The 18,537-nt window shown below is 36.5% G+C and overlaps 2 protein-coding genes across 2 annotated transcripts; one reads left to right on the forward strand and one right to left on the reverse strand.

The window, feature by feature from the left end:
* The first annotated feature begins 1,987 nt into the window (after nucleotides 1-1,987).
* Nucleotides 1,988-5,033, forward strand: LOC147530929 (GDSL esterase/lipase At1g71250-like). Its single transcript, XM_086648241.1, has 5 exons — nucleotides 1,988-2,363; nucleotides 3,452-3,579; nucleotides 3,666-3,911; nucleotides 4,283-4,538; nucleotides 4,638-5,033. The coding sequence occupies exons 1-5, from the start codon at nucleotides 2,069-2,071 to the stop codon at nucleotides 4,853-4,855; spliced, it is 1,143 nt and encodes a 380-aa protein (XP_086504367.1). The 5' UTR covers nucleotides 1,988-2,068; the 3' UTR covers nucleotides 4,856-5,033.
* A 3,279-nt stretch (nucleotides 5,034-8,312) lies between these two features.
* LOC147530930 (glutamate--cysteine ligase, chloroplastic-like) lies at nucleotides 8,313-14,842 on the reverse strand. The gene is made up of 16 exons (XM_086646046.1): nucleotides 14,527-14,842; nucleotides 13,267-13,634; nucleotides 12,952-13,102; nucleotides 12,356-12,463; nucleotides 12,019-12,111; nucleotides 11,518-11,601; nucleotides 11,256-11,324; nucleotides 11,099-11,169; nucleotides 10,942-11,010; nucleotides 10,323-10,416; nucleotides 10,099-10,188; nucleotides 9,930-10,010; nucleotides 9,523-9,615; nucleotides 9,013-9,093; nucleotides 8,854-8,923; nucleotides 8,313-8,558 (listed from the first exon to the last, which is right to left on the reverse strand). The coding sequence occupies exons 2-16, from the start codon at nucleotides 13,626-13,628 to the stop codon at nucleotides 8,470-8,472; spliced, it is 1,605 nt and encodes a 534-aa protein (XP_086502172.1). The 5' UTR covers nucleotides 13,629-13,634; nucleotides 14,527-14,842; the 3' UTR covers nucleotides 8,313-8,469.
* Between the last annotated feature and the right edge of the window lie 3,695 nt (nucleotides 14,843-18,537).

The following is an 18,537-nucleotide window of genomic DNA, read 5'->3' on the forward strand; positions in this document are numbered from 1 at the left end:
CCGATTCTTTCTATCTTTTTGACACTATCAGACTGGATCATGTCCATCTATAGGCAAGCTCCCACGAGTCAACTCTCTCCGATCAAGCTACCACTCTTTGGTGTAACCCGTTGTAGGATCCGGTCTATGTTAGCCGCGGATTACCGAAGTGATCCGACGATCGTAAGCGGCTTCTAGCTAAGCATTACGATCCCTAATTGGACCGGACTAGATGATCTTCCAAATAAGTCATCGTTATCCTAACTGAAAAATTGTACGCATTGCCATTTTGGTCGAAGGACACTCCTTCGGAAGGACATCTCCTTCAGACCGAAGGACTATATCCTTCATATGTATCTTCACAGTACCTAAACGAACAAATTTCTCTGAAGCTAAAAATGTTTTAAAAGCATTAAACATAAAGAAATTACAACTAAAACCACATAAACTCTTCAGGAAAATCGAACTAAAACGATCAATGAAAAGAAGAAGAAGAAGATTTTTATTTTATTTTAAGTCGTCGGTTGAAGACTTTTTTCCGGACAAGAATGATGGGCATTGCCTCTAACCATACTTGGTCAATTTGTTTTAACCAAGTCGTGGGTGAGAAAAACGTTGCCTTTAACAACTTTGGGCATTGCCTATAAAACTTCCCTTGTGAAAATAGTGTTGAAAGTGTCCTAAATATGAGTTGATATCTAAACTAGTTTGCGACCCGCCAACCCGTTTGCATGGCTTGAATACTATTGAAAGTGTCTTGGACTCGTTAGCAGGGTTGGTCTCAGAAGCAAGGCTGGTATGCGTAGTAGAGTTGAAGGCAGTTACCAATGTTAGTTGTATTCATGTGCATTTCTGGAATTAGAAATTGAGAGTCGGTGAGTCGGTGGGATTAGGATTTCAGTAGCTATATAAACAAAAACTTTAGGGTTATCTTAGTTGTAGAATTCTCATGAATCCCTTGTGTAACTTGTTTGCTTATCATAGTAGAAATCATCGCATCATTGTTCTATGTGGAGTAAGTATTACCAACCGAACCATGTAAATCTCTTTGTGTTCTGTGATTGTTTATGTCCTATTGTTTTTCTTGGTTTTTTTTTTATTTCGTCGCAACAGATAGGCCTAGTTTTTTGAAATAAAAAATATTATTTGAAATCTCGGTATCCAAATTATTAAAAACTCAGCCAGAAAAAAGTTCATCCCTATTACTTTCACCTCTTGTGGAAGTAAATCCTGAAACTACCACTATTCGTGCCCCAATTATTTTAAAACCAAGACATTTTGTGCAGTAGAAATATCTTCAACCTTAACATCAGTGGCTAGGCCAGAACTTATAGTATGTGGAGGCACATTTAGTACAAATAACAAGATAAATTCATATACATTGATTTTATTACTATCATTGATTCTCTCTCTTATGATGGTTAAGGATAACGGTTGTGATGGTAGTGGTGGTGATCTTTCTCATGTGCGATTGTAGTTGTACACCCTACTGGTAAGACACTATAGATGGTTATACCGGTAGCGTTTTAGTGACAGGAAAGCACATGTGGTTTTGAGACCGTTAGATAAAGTTTAGTTTTCTTCATTAGGTGTAGACTTCTATGTTCAACTCCTCTCCACCATTGCAACAAAAAAAACTCCTCTCTACCAAATAAATGTAATTTATTCAAACTTGTCAGAGCTTCTAAATTAAATTTGTTTCATTATACATTAGATAACTAAAAATGCCTTACCCATGAAACGGCAGGCTATGTATCCGAAAATGATGTGGCACTAGAAAAAAGGGTTCGACATCACCAAAAAACGCCACGTCAAACACATTAAAAATACAACCACAGATAAACCTAAAGACAAACTGGATAACAAATTTAAACGGCCAAAAAGAAAAAGTAGCAATAGTACTACAAACAAAAAAAAATGAAGCTAACACGAAAAGCATGAAATTCATGGGATTGCTTACCTACAATTTGTTATTCTTTTATACGTTACAAAACTAAATTCTTATACCAGACAAGACTGCATCTTTACAAACCCTTTATATCCATGAAACATACTTACCCACATTTCATGTGTAGTCACAAAATACATAATGGGAAAAGGAAGAATTGAGTCTAGGATGCTTAATAGAGATATAGAAAGAGGAGAGTGGTTTGTCGGTGTTTCGGGCATCGTTACACTCCTCCTGATCACTTGCTCAAATGGAGTGGTAGGAGCTGCACCAATGGTCCCAGCAATGTTTGTTTTTGGAGACTCACTGGTTGATACTGGAAATAGCAATTATCTTAATTCTATAGCGAAAGCTAATTACAGACCTTATGGAGTTGATTTTAACGGATGGGCTACTGGGAGATTCTCTAATGGAAGAACCATTGTTGATCTTCTTGGTATCATACTTTAACCACATGATTTCTTTTAGTATGAGGTTCAAAATTTCTCAGCAATTTCAATTCTAATGTGGTAATTTGTTTAAAGCACTTTCGCAAAGGTTAGCGAGACGTCAAACTTGATGTAGTTTTAGTCTTCAGACTTTAGGCATACATGTATTGATCCATGGGCCGTCTCATAATCTTCTTCTTTTTTGTTGAAAGCCCGCTTCATTATCAGCCATATAATTCCTAAAGAGTCCTGTAAGCTCCAGTTAACCTGGGTCGAATTCGTTAGAGTTTGTTTTTCTGTAGGCACTAGCAAGATTTGGACTTCAAATTCCATCTCTAAATGGAGTATGAAATTCGAGAAAGTGAAGCGGGGTGTTCCCATGTTTTTTTACTTCGGGCAGTGACGCTGCCCACACGACTATAGGACCCATATGACACTTGAGCTGTCTATAGGCACCATGACATCGACCCAAGCATGGACTGTGAAATAGAAGTGCAGTGAAGTACTTATAGTCATCCAATTTCTTGAAATGGTGGAAGAAATGGTTGTTAAAATGGTGTTAAGTTTTTAACTTGTTCAACCACTGTTTGTAAATCTAGTTTCTCATGAAAAAGTCTTATTACATACCATGTAAAATATTTATTACATGAGAAATTGTATTCAGCCTTCCACTTGGTCTCTGTCCCAGCGCTCCGCCTGATGTGGCGACATATCACTTGAGCGTGGAGCAAATGGAGAGAGAATATACTCAACTGAAAGTTCGCCACATCAGAGGGTTGGGGGAGAGGCCAAATGGAAGGATAACACTTTTGCATTCTTATTTTGTATGTTTACATTTATTTGTGTTTCAAAATCAGTTATTGTGGCAATGGACGCTGGTTTAAACCTACCCTCAAGCACTCCCAAGTTTCGTCTCCACTAAACTAACTTAGGCATGTACCAAGTAGCCTAGCCGAATTGTACATATACATGTTAGATATGTACAACCTTATAACTAGGTCTAATAGATCAGTATTGTAGGACTAAGATCAATACATGAACCTTCCAGCCTAGTCCGCGAACTCTTCTTTCATTTGAAGACTGAGTTTTATTGCAGTGGAGAAGTTGGGTCTTCAATATGCTCCAGTCTATGCCGATCCAAACACAAGAGGTGCAAGAATACTTGGTGGAGTCAATTATGCTACAGCAGGTGCAGGCATTCTTGATGAGACCGGCCAACATTATGTACTTATTCCTCGTCGACTTCTTTCTCAATTACATACTGCCCATTCAAAAGAGTTCACCCTTATTATAAAACTTTTGGTTTGCAGGGAGAAAGGTATAGTTTGAGCCAACAAGTCCTGAATTTCGAGACGACGTTGAACCAACTAAGGGCTCAGATGGGACCTAGTACGAACCTAAGCCATTATTTGGCTAGGTCTATTGCAGTGTTGGCCTTCGGTAGCAATGATTACATCAACAATTACCTCATGCCCTCTCTCTACCCTTCTAGCGATAACTACAGTCCAGAGGACTTCGCCAACCTTCTCCTTAATAGCTATACCCGTCAGATTCTGGTAAGCTTATAAATTTTAGGTACAAACGCTTACCAACAATATTGAATGTCAAGTTTCTACCGAAGTGACCATAATATCTCGATTTCAAACTCAACTAAAAAGGAATAACAAAATCTATCAATGAGCAATATGCTTTCCGTGCCAACCAAATTTTCCCATGGAACTTTTTTGTTTCCGGCAGAGACCCAAATTTGATATCTTTGCTTTTACCTGTGAAAATAGTCCCACAGGGGAGAACAACAATCTAGTAACCAAGAATATAATGTCTAGGTCCTCTCCACTCATTGCCAATCAATTTTCGTTTAGAAGATCACAAACTTAAAATTACCTATAATAATAGATGCTCTAATTTCTTATTTTCCTAATGACAGGCACTCTACAGTGTAGGGCTAAGGAAGTTTCTGATAGCAGGTATTGGGCCATTAGGATGCACTCCTAATCAACTAGCTACTGGTCAAGCTCCACCGGGAAGGTGTTTTTCCTACGCGAATGAGATAGTTGGAACCTTCAATGTTGGTCTTCATACACTAGTTGATCAACTCAATCAAAATCATCCAGGTTCCATCTTTGTCTATTCTAATATGTATGGTGCCCTCGGCGATATTCTCAATAATCCAGCTATTTATGGTAAGATCGATTGATGTTTCGTTATTTTCATATTCAAGTCCAAAATAACTTACAAGTTTGGTTGTGGTGAACTTGATATTAAGGTAATGGTTTTGGCAGGATTAAATGTGGTCAACAGAGGTTGTTGTGGAAATGAAGGAAGTCCAGGAATAACTTGTCGTCGCTTCTCAATTCCATGTCCAAACAGGAATCAATATGTGTACTGGGATGCCTTCCATCCGACACAAGCAGTGAATGCGATCCTTGCCGAAAGAGTTTGGAGAGGTCCACCTTCTGATTGTTACCCAATCAACATGCAACAAATGGCTCAAATATAATAAATCCCTACGATCCATGAACGGGTACTAGTTCACTCTATACTACTATACATATCGGTAAAAATGGAACTGAGGTTGTGTAACTACTCCGTAATAACTATGAGACACGCTTGATTTTCCCGTTATAAATAGTTTCTATGTTGTTTGAGAAAAATACATTTCAATGCAAGTATTCACATAAGTCAGTATGCATGATGCGCGCACTCATTGCGTTTAAAAAAATATTATATCATTGATATGTGGCGGAAAAGGTCCCAATCGGATCTTCATGCTTCTTAATAATCAAGTATAAATACACACATAGCATATTCATGGCATGACTGTGTATGTAAATCGAACGGAGAGTTAAACTTACTTGATCAAATAGTCAGAAAGGATCGATGAAGATCATCAAGTTCAATCGCATTAGAGATTGTAGTTTTAGCTGGAAACCAGATACCATCGTCGAGCCAAATAGTTGATTCCCGGCTAATGGCAACTGGATCCTACACACATAAGGATGTCGGACTTGATCAAATGTCGCAACTAAAAAAAGGAAGAAAGGTGCGGGTCTTGGGCAAAGGGGTGGAGACCACCATGGGCATGGCGTCGTGCATGGGACACACCGGACCTGTCACGTGGCGTAGCTTCGGCAAGGCCAGGCCAAGGCCATGCCCAGATCAAGGCCAAGGCCATGCCCAGACCAAGGCCGGGCCCGACAAGGCAGCCATCTTAGAGGAAGATGCGGTTCCCGCACCCTCATCCTAGTTGTGTCTAGACTATTTAAATAACCTAGACCAGTTGGAGAAAGAGACAAAATTTTGGCTCTTAAGATTTCTTCTTTTGCATACTATATGAAGGGGAACTCCGGAATTAACAAAATTCTCATTCTAGTCGAAAAGAAAGTTGGTTTCTTAATATTCATCATTTAAGGAGAAGAAGAAGGTGTTCTTCGTGCTCTATCTAACTTGCCGTCAAGATCAAAGGAAACATTAAAGGTATTTGAATCATATAAAGGAAACATTAAAGGTATATGTTTCTACAACCTATAGCTAAGTAGTTAATGTTAGATGTTAAACATCTGAATTCTAGTAGTATTATATACTCTATCAAAATCCACGAGTAGCGTAAGAGCCTTTTGGGCAAGTTAACTTTCATTAGCTTTGATTAGACGTTAACACGTTCTGATTTAATGAGAAATGTTTTTGAAGAATAAAAAGAAGGGAGGAAAAACAACATTTCGATTTTGATGAAAAAGATCTGTGATCCCGCGACTCCCTCCAGTGACAATTGTTGTCAACAGGTCTTGGGCATGGTGGCCGAGAGGTCCCGGTCATGGTTGAATCTGTCTTGGACAGAGTCCAAACAGTCCCTAACTTGGAGTCTGGCTCGGACTTCCTGTCTAAGAGAGACTTGGACTTACTGTCCAGAAGAGTTAGACAGATCCAAGACATGAGACACCAGTCCGAGACAATCTCGTACCCGGACTCTTGGCCTTGTCCCATCCAAAAGACGTTTCACCTCTATGTTTCCAATCAAAATTAGATTTTCAAAATAAGTTTCAGGTTTAATTTGGAAACATATACTCCAAGGTGGTCTCCAACTTTTTTGGAAGTCAAATTCATGTGTAGTGCCAAACTTGACCCAGCTCAAAGGCTAGGCCGAAAAAGAACCTGCCTTAAAAATTTGCTTTGCAAAATCGACCATTTAGTGATGATGATAGGGTCGGAAAACACACACTTAATGGTGATCGCTGGCCGGAGACCTGTGTTGGGTGGTCTTGGGTCTCTCTCACCCCAAAAGCTAGCTCAAGGGGTAAGGCTTCTCCCACACTCATTAACACACCCCCTGCCCCTTCCACAACCAATGTGGGATTAACCTAACAATCTCCCCCTCACACATTGGCTCTTAACATCAATAGTTATTGGGGCGAGAATTGTTATTACCCGGGCTCTGATACCAGTGTTGGGTGGTCTTAGGCCTCTCTCACCCCAAAAGCTAGCTCAAGAGGTAAGGCTTCTCCCACACTTATTAACACACCCCCTGCCCCTTCCACAACCAATGTGAGATTAACCTAACAACATGTCCACCTCCGATGACCGATAAGAAGAAAGTGACCGGTTACGTCGGCTAGAGCTCCATGATTAGACTCCCTTCTGTACAAACTCAGCAGCAAAGCAAGGCATAGGATAAGGAGGAAAAGAGTTTTAAAGAGTGTTGAAGAGGAAAAAATAAGCAAACAGTTAAAATCTATTGACAGAAAAAAAAAAAAAAAAAAAAAAAAAAAAAAAAAAGGTCTACGGGAAAGAAAATTCAAAAAGAGATTAAAGTCCAATCTTCCCAGAAAATATGATTTTAGTTCTTTTCCCTTTTGAAAGAAACATGGTTGAGACATAATGTGTTATGTATGACACATAAAAAAATGAAATAAAGTATGAAACTTTATGAATAAGAAACACGTTATTTATGAAACAAAACAAAAATCAATAAATAGAAAAACACTGTAACTTTGACATCTAGACATACTTTAACTATACAAAATGTGTTTTGGTGTAGAAATATACGTTATTGATACTGAATAACGTGTATATTGGGAAACAGATAGTAAGTATGAAATCAATCGAAAAAATCTGAGAAAAAGAAAAGATAATTTTGGGGATTGGTTTTCAAAAGTGAGTTATTTTTTATATAAAAAGTTATAATGACTATTATGATTAAATAGAAACGATAGAAATTTGTTTTTTTATAGAGATGGGTCAATTTGGACTAAACATCCATTATAATTATTATTTTGCTTGAAATTATATATGGGAGATTTTATAGGGCCCCCTCATTTTTGTTAAAAGGCCTCCCCTCAGTGATAATTAAGCAAGTAAAATGGTTCATGGGGAGGCCTTTTAACAAAATTGGGGAGGCCTTATAAAATTTCCAATTATATATTAATATTAAGGTGGACTAAATGTGTGTTTAGGTGTAGATTTTTGGACTAGGAACCCAAAAAAAAAAAAAAAAACAAAAAGACACCAGAATAGAAGTCGGTCATCTTTAGGGGGTCATTTTGGTGAATTGGTCATCTTTAGGGGGCCAAAATGGAATTATGCTTTTTCTAAATGTATTTCGAAATTTCAGTATAACTAATTACTAAGAGTTTTCTGAGAATAATCTCACACGGAAAAAGGACATCTAGCAATCAATAATATAATGTTTAGGTCATCTCTAAATTGGTTTTGAATTTGGTGACCACAAATTTAACATGGTATCACACAACTAAGGCCACACTTGCTAGGCTTAAGAGCTACACGTGCTCCATGCCACCCGAAAAGAAAAAAATACGTGTGAAGCTCAAAGAGAGCGCCACTCGTGGGAGAACGTGAGAACAGTCCCAAATAGGAGAATGGCTATCTAGCAAGCAATAATATAATGTCTAGGTCCTCTCTATTCGTTTTGAGTTGAATGACCACAAACTTAACAAGTTTCATAAAAGCAAATCAAACTTTATTTACTAGTTTAATAACCATAGGTAAACTAGTAGGAGATAAAACAATTCAGAACATATGCTCCCTCGTAGTATCAGTAATAGGGGTTCATATCACTCTCGCTCATAGTGAAGAAGTATCTGGACGATTTGTTCCTTGTTAGTAAAGCAACTCTTCAAAAACAGGATCAACGTTACGGCCCCACTTCCCATGGTACAATTCGAGAAGCTTCTCCGCCGGCGTCACACCTGATGGCACATAAACACCAAATACCACTCAATACATACTGCCTGTCTATTCATCAACCAAGTTAAAAGGTGCAAACATTTCTAAGGGTAGCGCCTCAAGGACTTCTGAATTTTCTTTAAATTTTAGACGTGATGAGGTTTTTCATCTGACAAAATAGCGACGTCGTTGCCGTATTGTATTTGAAAACTAAAGAATAACTTCAGATCTGAATCGTAAAGAAGAAATAATGAAGCTAAGCGGCGCAGGAAAGAACTACAAAACTGATATACTTGAAAGTTTGGAAACAGGTTTTACCTGTATTGACCACTTCAGTCAATGCATTCAAGAAACCGTCTTCCTTGTACCCTCTTCTTTCCAACCCATCCTGCGCAAGAATGCATTAACTACTTTAACCAAAAAACAGAAGCTAGAGAGAGAACTCCAAAGTTGTAAAGATGCTGTCAGTGAAGATACCTTAGCTAATTTGATGACATCTTCTACAACATGCCTTAGTAGACCGTCCCGAAACGGTGTCTTTAGACCCATTACAGGTACCTGCTAACATTCAACAGTCTCGGCGTTAGATATTAAGAGAAAAATACTGCACGGAAGCAAAGATGTAAGTTTGTCAATCGAGAGAAGTGCAACCCTTGAAATAGCCCAGGGGCAGCCCAAAGTAAGACAAAAAACTGCCATGACATGAGTATGGATATAGTTTCGGCTTCATTTAAGGATTTGAAGATCTATTCTAGGTCCCAGTGATGTTTTCAAGAACTCATTTTCTCAACAGTCAAAATCATTGAATTACAAACTTAGAGATATATCATGATGCAGAATCAGATATATCAACAATGAAACATCAATGACCTATGTGGGATAAGATAACCCGTTGAGGAGGAGAGCAAGTCAAATTCTGTTTTGTTTCTGTACATTTCAAATTTAAGGCCTTATGTTGATAACAATTATAAGAGAACACTTTAACACCTTATTCCTGAGCATTTGTCTTTCTTCTGGGGTCCAGTCAGCCGTCATATCTAGAACAGTCTGTAGTGAGACCTCGTCATATAAAATGCCCACCTGCAATAAAAAGGAATTTTCAGAATAAGACATGGCCGAACTTGGTAAGTGGTAACCCTCCACTCTCTCTATCTCTCTATCCCCTACAATTTGTTTTCTTGTATTGCATCAAGAATGTGGTCTTTTCTGCTCTAAAGCATTTCCCCAGCGTCTCGCACTCCAAAACTTGTGTAAAATGGAGGTAAATATATTCAAAAGTTCAAGTTAAACTAAACTCGTCCTCTTTATATTATCCCCTGACCTGAACTTTTTACATATCTATAATAACTAAAAAGTCTCAGTTAACGTAAATAAAGTTTATAAAGGAGATGTACCCAAAACGCTGGCAGTGCGCATAATCTCCTCCAAGGACCTCCATCAGCACCTCTCATCTCCAAGTATCTCTTCAACCTGACCTGCACGAGAACGAAATCTTATGCTAAAATTTTTTTACTACCTTAAAGAAAAATGTTTTAAGATTCTGCACAATCTATGCAAATAAACCTCGGGAAAAATTGTCGTCAGGTGATTTTCCCAATCGTTGAATGTTGGCAGTTCGCCAGGGATTGAAGGAAGTTTTCCAGCCAAGAAGTCCTGCAAACGTATTACAAGCATTATGCCCTGGAGACCCCTAGCAATAAGATAAAAAGGGAAAAAGATTTCTACGAACGACCAACCATCAGAGAAAGGAAACTACTAGAAATGAAAGACCATAAAAGATAACTTACCCTGAAGGATAATCCTGTGCAATCAATGTACTTTTTATTCCGATAGACAAAATACATGGGAACATCAAGAGCATAGTCTACATACTGTTCAAACCTGAAAAACAGAAAAAAGCGGAAGGGCGAAGAATCAACTAAATGTTCTTAAACAACTTTACATATTCCAGTTAAAGAGAGGTGAAAAACATATAAAAAAAAATCAACCAACTTACACATGCAAGGGAAAGAGAAAGGGAAAGATACTAGGAGTGAAAAACTTCATTAATGAATATCGACAATCTAATTGGTTCGTTGGTGCAAAACTATCTTTTTCCATTAGATGGAGTAAAAGGGTAAAGAAAAGAATTTTTAGTCCTAAATCTCTATACATATGAAAATGCCTGCAAACATTTTTTTTCAATTTGAATTTTGAAACCCACAAATGTTGCTAAGCCTACTAAAATTCAATTAATTCTACGCTATAATAGTGCGCATGGTGTCTGTATCTTTCAAGCAGCAAAAAGCAATTGTAGTATGCATTCGGTTTGTGAATTGAGATAGATATTCAAGAACAAAAATAAAATCATGAAATTACTAAAGCAAACAAATCATGGATCAGTCACACAAACATGCAAAAGCTTACCCAAACGAGTCATCGAAAACAAAGGGAAGCATTCCTGTACGATTTCTATCAGTGTCACTCCAGATATGACTGCAGTAAGTGATTCGTCAGATTCTTGAAGATAGGACGTTAGAAAATAAATGTTTAGTAGAAACTGAACATAGAAACTTCTAAGAACCTTCTCATGCTCAGATAACCATTAGGCTTGCCTTCCGTAAAAGGTGAGTTTGCAAACAGGGCAGTGGCAATCTGTTCCAGAATAGAAAAGTGTAAAGTAACATGTTAACCAGATGAACTCTAAAAAGTAACATTGTTGATGGTGTACAATTACTCACAGGTTGCAATGCCAGACCAGCACGAAATTTTCTGATCATATCAGCTTCGGAGCTGAAGTCCAGATTGACCTAGCAAAAATAAAATTCTACGTCCATTAGTTCATGAACTACTCTTGTTTCTCAACTCCATACAAAGTGAAAGTCCGCCATTTAAAAGATGATTTATGTTAGATTCGAAAAAAGAAAAGATAAGAATGTTTAAACACTTTAAGAACAACCACTGGCAAAACGGAAGAGAACAAAATAATTGTGAAATTCTCACCTGAACGGTACATGTCCTGAACATCATATCAAGACCAAGAGACCCAACTTTTGGCATGTAATTCCTCATAATATCGTACCTTCCCTGTGTCAAAATATTCTCAGTTAGGCAACACACACTCGCGCACACAAACATATTCATAACCATCAAAACAATAGAAGGGAACAGGAAAAGATTTAAGAACACTGATATTAACACAGAGCCTAGAGGTTCAACCATTGACAATTAAGGTCAACAATAAATGGCACAAGAGAAAAGGAACACCAGAAAAAAGATCAATTTTGGAACATGTTAAGGTAGTATTTGACAAAAACAGATAACTTGACCAATCACTGTACTCAATAAATTAAACATGTACTTAACTGTGCTTGCATGTGTAAATTTCTACAAAAAGATAACATCAAATACAATACTTACACAAATCATGCATGCAATGCACCAATAGACGAGAGTTATATCTAAAGGGCGTAGCAATTACTCTGACAACGGAAAAGGAAGTACCTTGGGCATTATAGGTATGTCTTTTAGACCCCATTTCGGCTGGAACCCAATGCCTAAAAACCCAATTCCCATTTCCTCAGCAACAGCTTTAACCTGTTAACGCATGAAAATTTTGTTCAACATACTACCATATCAGTTCATACAGCATGAAGATAAAATCCAGCTATCTGGAAGAATTCCGTGTTTATACCCAAGGTAATGTAAAAGCCAGCTATTTCCTTTTTATTTCATTAATGAATAACTTGTTGATGGATCCTGTGAGGAAGGTAATATTCTAAAGGCTCAAGCACAAATATATTTATTACAACCAGATCGTAGAAAGATCTTGAGATAGTACCTGATAAAGGTGTGAATTAACCTCCGCGCAAGTTTGATGCAGTGTTATAACAGGTGCACCGCTAAGCTCAAATTGACCACCAGGTTCCAATGATATGCTTTGCTTCCCCTGCAAAATATATCACAACCTTCGATGATACTATGCGAAAAAGGAGACAAGATCAGATGCTTCTACAATGGGGGAAGTATTAACATCTTCATACAATCCATTTCAAATTTTCAGATTATGGGTATAAATTTCGGGGAAAAATACAAACAAAAAAAGTAATATAAAAGACACAACAGGAAGGAAAAGATAGTGAGCTATTGAAGGGAAAAGTCATACGAATAATTAATGACGTGTAAGTGTCAAGCTTTGTAGCATTACTCTAGTATGAAATCAGTATTACGGTGTATCAGATGCACCACCACAAACTATATTACGTAAGGATGCAAGAGCTATAGCTTCTCCTCGCCCCTCCATAGATGTGGCACTGAAATTTTCTGTACTAACTGCAAGTATGTACTATGTAAATAAATTCTAACACCTCAATCCATAGCGACAATACGTAAAACAGAAAATTCCATACTGTATAACTTTTTAGGAAGTACTCTTACCTGTTTCAGTCCAATAATGTGGTCCCCTTCCATTACTTTCTCCCACTCGAATCTCTCAGCAAGACCATTTAATAAGCCCTCAATTTGTTCATAGTTCACTGGACGGTGACTTTCAATCTCAAAACCAAACTTTTCATGTTCAGTACCTATCCTGCAAACACAAAATCATAATACATATAGATTTCCAAGAAATAATGTCATATAACAACTCTTTAGATCAAAAGGATGTCAAAATGCCAAAATACGGTCCAGTTATGTGAGCTTATTTCCAGATGAGCTCAAAAAATACTTATGAAAAAAAATGTAAGAAAAAACCTCCATTGCTCCTTCGGCTTGCATCCAGAGGCAAGGTACCCTATGAGGCTCTCCTTTGTTAATAGATCTGTTGCAATTACAGAATCTTCGACTGGGGGGCTTGCACCAACAACTACATTCAACCGTTGGTTGGATCCTGCGCCACTAAAATGTGATGTTTGTCGAGTTTTCTTAGCATTCCATGATAAGGAAGAGAAAACCTTTAAATTTCCCCTGGTTTTATCAGATGCATTGTGCTTTGACACAGTATAATCTGCTATACTGTTTCCCGAGCTAAAAGTCACACTTTGATCTGGTTTAGATCGCAATACCTCTGGTCTAATATAGCATGAAGGCCCAGCCTCGGAAATGGCCACCTTCATGTTTCACTGGCTCAGTACAATGGTGGCAAAAATATTAATTAAACTAAATAGAAATGAAACCATTAAAAGGTGACCAAGTTTGACAAATATACTGATAGAATCATAGAGCAAGTAAACACATATTTGACTGAGCCATTGCAGGAAAGAAATGTTGGATTACACTAGAATTCTTTCTTACTTGAACTATTAACCACATTAATTGTATCCCAAAAAGAGTGTATCTACCAAACCCGATAAACTAACTTTCACTTCACCATAAAATTGTATCACATTCGTAGGAAGCTGAGAGCTTTTTCTACTATGTGATGTGAACATATAAGATGACTCTTCTAGATAGGTAACAGGTTTAACAATTGCTAAAAGAACCCCTACTTCCCATTCTGGTAAAAACATTCGAGCTACGCCATAATTACAAAAACCCAGTTAAACTTTATACCTGGGTTTCCATGCCAATAGAGAATCTAGCTCCAAAGAAAAGGGTTTTTTCAGTTCACTAGGCTCAGGCTAGAAAAGAAACTAACAACAAGTAAACATAACATTTTGTCTAACATTGGGTATACAACACATAAAGTATAAATGATCTAAACTTATTTTCAACCCAATTTGAGTAACCCCAAAGTTAATTCCATGGAAATTTTCGGTAGACATGGAAATATTACAGTAATCTAGTCATTTCCACCAAAATATTTCGAAATATATGATTCTTTGATTCATTCTATAATCAATAACCAAAATGTATGGGATTAAAAAACAAAAAAACTCAATTACAAAAACTTTTTTAAAATTCATATTTTACAACATTTAGGTTTACTAAAATACTGATGAAATAGAAAAATTACATAGTCAGGTTACAATTAAAGAACAAAAGAAGCCCTAAAGCAAGTAGAGTGTGACTGACCTGGTTAGTGTAATTGAGCAGAAATCTCAGAGAGAGAGAGAGAGAGCTCCGGAATTTTGTTAGTAGATAGTAGTTGGGAAGAGTGATAGACTCTAGGTTTTATGATACCAATGATAATGAGAATTGAAAATGGGGGAGGTAAGATTATAAATAAGAGAATTGAGAATAGATAGACCGTAGGATTATGAGAATGTTGAATAACAACCGTTGGATGATGATAGTCAATGTCAGTAGGAAGGGAGGACACGAAATTGAGTAGTTAAGTGGAGTATTTGGATGGTTATGGTTAGGAGAGGGCCCATATGGAAATGGTGGTAAGCACTGACGAAAAGACAAGACTAATAAAAGATTCATTTCTCTATAGTACTTTTTAAAGGACTTGACCTTTTTTTTTTTGTGTGTGTCCATTTGATCACAAATATTGCCTGCCGGGTCAGGTGACACTGTGCAAGTCCAACTATCTGGATGCACATGCAAACACACATGGTGTTTGTAAATTATCTCCTAAATATATATATATAATATATATTCGGACCGATCACCGATATATATTACCAATAGGTATTGAAGATTCCAGATTCCTAAAACAAAAAAAACGGATATTATCCAAGATGTGTTCCAAGTGTTAGAGGATTTTTTTTCTTTGTTGCAAGGTTGGGAGGGGGTCTTGGCATATTGACCTTTACAAAATCGGTAATAATGGATGAAAATGTAAGACACCTTAGACAAAATTAAATTTCTAATAATGTTTACAAGAGGATTTAAAGTTTTGATCGGTTACGTGTCATCTAAACTTTTCACCACTAATTTACTACTTACATAATGTTTAAAGATTAGTGACAATATAATTATTATTTTGCAACCCACACGTAAAATCCAAATCAAAAGGTCCTTCATCACGCTGAAGTCCAAAGAGGCTGCTTTGGTTGCTTTAGATTTGGACTCTAATCAATAGTCTCTCACCATCACATATGAATAGTAACATTACTATGAGTGACTTTCAGTGGCGTGGCCGAGATTTTGGGGGCCCGGTGCGAACTTTAAACTGGGGCCCTTCATATGATGTAAAAACCGAACTTTTTCACATACGATATATTAGTAAAAATATGTAAACGGTTTAATTGAACAAATTTTTATCATGACAAAAATACATTAAGTAAAAATACTAATTCATGAATGATTACATAATACTACTAGTAAGAATATTTAAATAATAATTGATGTAAGTAAATTAATCTACGAATACAACTTAACTAAATATTCTAAAGATGCAATTATATGAATTAAATAAACGTTCGTATAACAAATAAGTATGACTTGGAGAACCCGATGTAACACGTAAAATCCTATACCTTTTGCATATGTATATTAGATGATAAAGAAAAATATACACTTTAGAGAAGAAGACATACAACGGTATTCTATTTTAGTAGCTAAGAGAGAGAGAAGAAAAAGAGAAAACTAAAGAGAAGAACAAAGAAAGATAATAGTAGAGATAAAAAAGAAGTGAAAACATGAAACAAAGTTAGGTTAAAATCGATAAAAAACAATGAGAGAAAAAGAAGCCTTTAGAATAGCTATAAGGTAAGGTGGACTTGGATATGTATATTAGATGATAAAGAAAAATATACACTTTAGAGAAGAAGACATACAACGGTATTCTATTTTAGTAGCTAAGAGAGAGAAGAAAAAGAGAAAACTAAAGAGAAGAACAAAGAAAGATAATAGTAGAGATAAAAAAGAAGTGAAAACATGAAACAAAGTTAGGTTAAAATCGATAAAAAACAATGAGAGAAAAAGAAGCCTTTAGAATAGCTATAAGGTAAGGTGGACTTGGACTGGGTGGCCTTAGTTATGATATGCGACAAAACATTTGATAAACTAGATTTTGAAGTTGTGTATGAAGGGTTTCAAACCCGAGACCTCTTGTGTGTATAGAAAACTACTTCACCAGCTAAACTACCGACTATCTTTGAAAGATCTTGAACCACAGACATATTACATTGTACTTAACCTTCTTTACCATCACTAAAATGGGGCCCTTTGGTGGAGGGGGCCGGTGCGACCGCACCAGTTGCACCCCCTCTCCCAAGCCCCTGGTGACTTTTATGATTAATATGTGCATATTACATAGCCTCGATTTAGCCTACTTATTCAACTATTTGATTATGTCCAAAATTTAGAAACTACTCATGGTGGAGTGTTGTTTTCGATGTAACGATTCAATGAGTTGACTCATCGAGTCTCTTAAGTAACTAGTGAAACTGGTTCTTACTTTTTTTTTAACGGTAAATCAATTGAAAATACATTTGTTCCAAATCAATGGAGAAATAATAAGGAAGAGAACGATTCAATTTTTTTCGTATTTCTAACCAATAGTGGTTGTTATCCAGAACAGATCATTCATAGTCGAATCTCAATATCGAGTCTCTTAAGTAACTAGTGAAATTGGTTCTTACTTTTTTTAACGGTAAATCAATTGAAAATACATTTGTTCCAAATGGAGAAATACTAAGGAAGAGAACGATTCAATTTTTTTCGTATTTCTAACCAATAGTGATTGTTATCCGAACAACTCATTCATAGAATCTCAATATTGATTTAAGATTTTTTCTTAAAAACAGGAGAAACTATACTCCTTCATAGCAGGATTGCAAACCGATAATGTTTAGGTTACTAAAGCCATCGTACAAATAAATCCATTACAGAATAGTAATTATGCTGGACATGGAGTGGTTTAAAAACCTCTACCACATTTAATGTCTTTTTGGGTTTTTGTTTCTCTTTGCCTTTATTTTAAATCTACTATAATACATGATACAAGAAGAAAATAACTTAAGATCGACATATAAGTATATGTAGATACCTGTTTTTAGCACACTTTGAAGTTCATAGTCAACAAGCTCACTGATACAAAAAGGTATGTCTAGTAGGGGCACAAGAAAGATCTCCCAAATAATCCAACAAAACAATGTCCTGTTTAGAAAGATCTTAATTATTTTCTACTTTTAACTTAGAAATCTTGAAATCGGCACAATCAAAAGGATAGTTGAAAATTATATATTGTACTAAAGAAAGAAACAAATTAATACTTATCGTGTGTCCCTAGGGCACATGACGGGAAAATCCTATGTAGAATTTTCTCTCTCTTTATATGTATATGTATGTTACTATGTGTTAATTCAACTTGAATTATATTGGGTAAAAGATATCTCTTTAGGTTGGTTACCATTTACAGTATGTAACTACAAAATTTTATTTATCCCTCTATTTGGCCCCTCCCCCAGCCCTCTACCTTACGTGACAATGTCTCACTAGATCACATACTCCCACCATTCTCTCTATTTGTTTCACGCACAAGTGATATGTCGCCACATGAGGTAGAGGGTTGGGGGAGGGACCAAAGGAGGGATGAATAAAATTCTCATGTAATTTATATTCTAGGCTTAGTTGTGCACAGTTATTTTCTAATTAATTGTGTGATTAATGTTTCTACACGATGTTCTTATTTATTTTACCATACATTACTGGACGAATGTAGGCTCCTATTTTGGATGGATGTGTGAGTCAACCATCGCACTTATGCAACTAACTATATTTGCCATATTGGCCTAGCTAGATCTAACTGTTAGTGTCAAACAACATTCAAATTATTAAAACAAAATGTTGTTTGATAATAAATAAATGAATGTTCATACCATTTTCCCTTAGTCGACATGTTAGATGTGAAGGCGTGGGTAAAGAGGTGCATCCGGTGTGGTTACACCAACCCCCACTTTACCCTGACCCCATTTTTTTTTATCGGTCAATAGAAATACCAAAAAAGAATGGCTGAAATACCAAAAAAATGGCCACTAATATTTACAGAGCTAGTAAAAAATGGCCCTGTCCCTCTTAATCTCTTTTAATCTTATTGATTCTCATATTCATCTCAGTGTCACCACTCTCCTTATCTCTCGTCCACTGAAAATTAAATATATACGTTATTACATATAATACGTCAATATTTAT

This window comes from Eschscholzia californica, unplaced genomic scaffold (assembly GCF_041429995.1).
Source record: "Eschscholzia californica isolate CP2 unplaced genomic scaffold, dmEscCali1.0.p SCAF_6, whole genome shotgun sequence".
In the NCBI taxonomy this organism is placed as follows: Eukaryota; Viridiplantae; Streptophyta; class Magnoliopsida; order Ranunculales; family Papaveraceae; genus Eschscholzia; species Eschscholzia californica.

What these genes read in the sequence shown, in the direction of transcription:
- LOC147530929 (XM_086648241.1), top strand. Translation starts at nt 2,069, where the DNA reads ATGGGAAAAGGAAGAATTGAGTCTAGGATGCTTAATAGAGATATAGAA. An exon ending in ATGAGACCGGCCAACATTAT is followed by an intron (nt 3,580 to 3,665) that starts GTACTTATTCCT and finishes TTTGGTTTGCAG; the next exon opens with GGAGAAAGGTATAGTTTGAG. An exon ending in GCTATACCCGTCAGATTCTG is followed by an intron (nt 3,912 to 4,282) that starts GTAAGCTTATAA and finishes TCCTAATGACAG; the next exon opens with GCACTCTACAGTGTAGGGCT.
- LOC147530930 (XM_086646046.1), bottom strand. Translation starts at nt 13,628, where the DNA reads ATGAAGGTGGCCATTTCCGAGGCTGGGCCTTCATGCTATATTAGACCA. An exon ending in ACATACCTATAATGCCCAAG is followed by an intron (nt 11,602 to 12,018) that starts GTACTTCCTTTT and finishes ATTTTGACACAG; the next exon opens with GGAAGGTACGATATTATGAG. An exon ending in GACTGAAGTGGTCAATACAG is followed by an intron (nt 8,559 to 8,853) that starts GTAAAACCTGTT and finishes ATGTGCCATCAG; the next exon opens with GTGTGACGCCGGCGGAGAAG.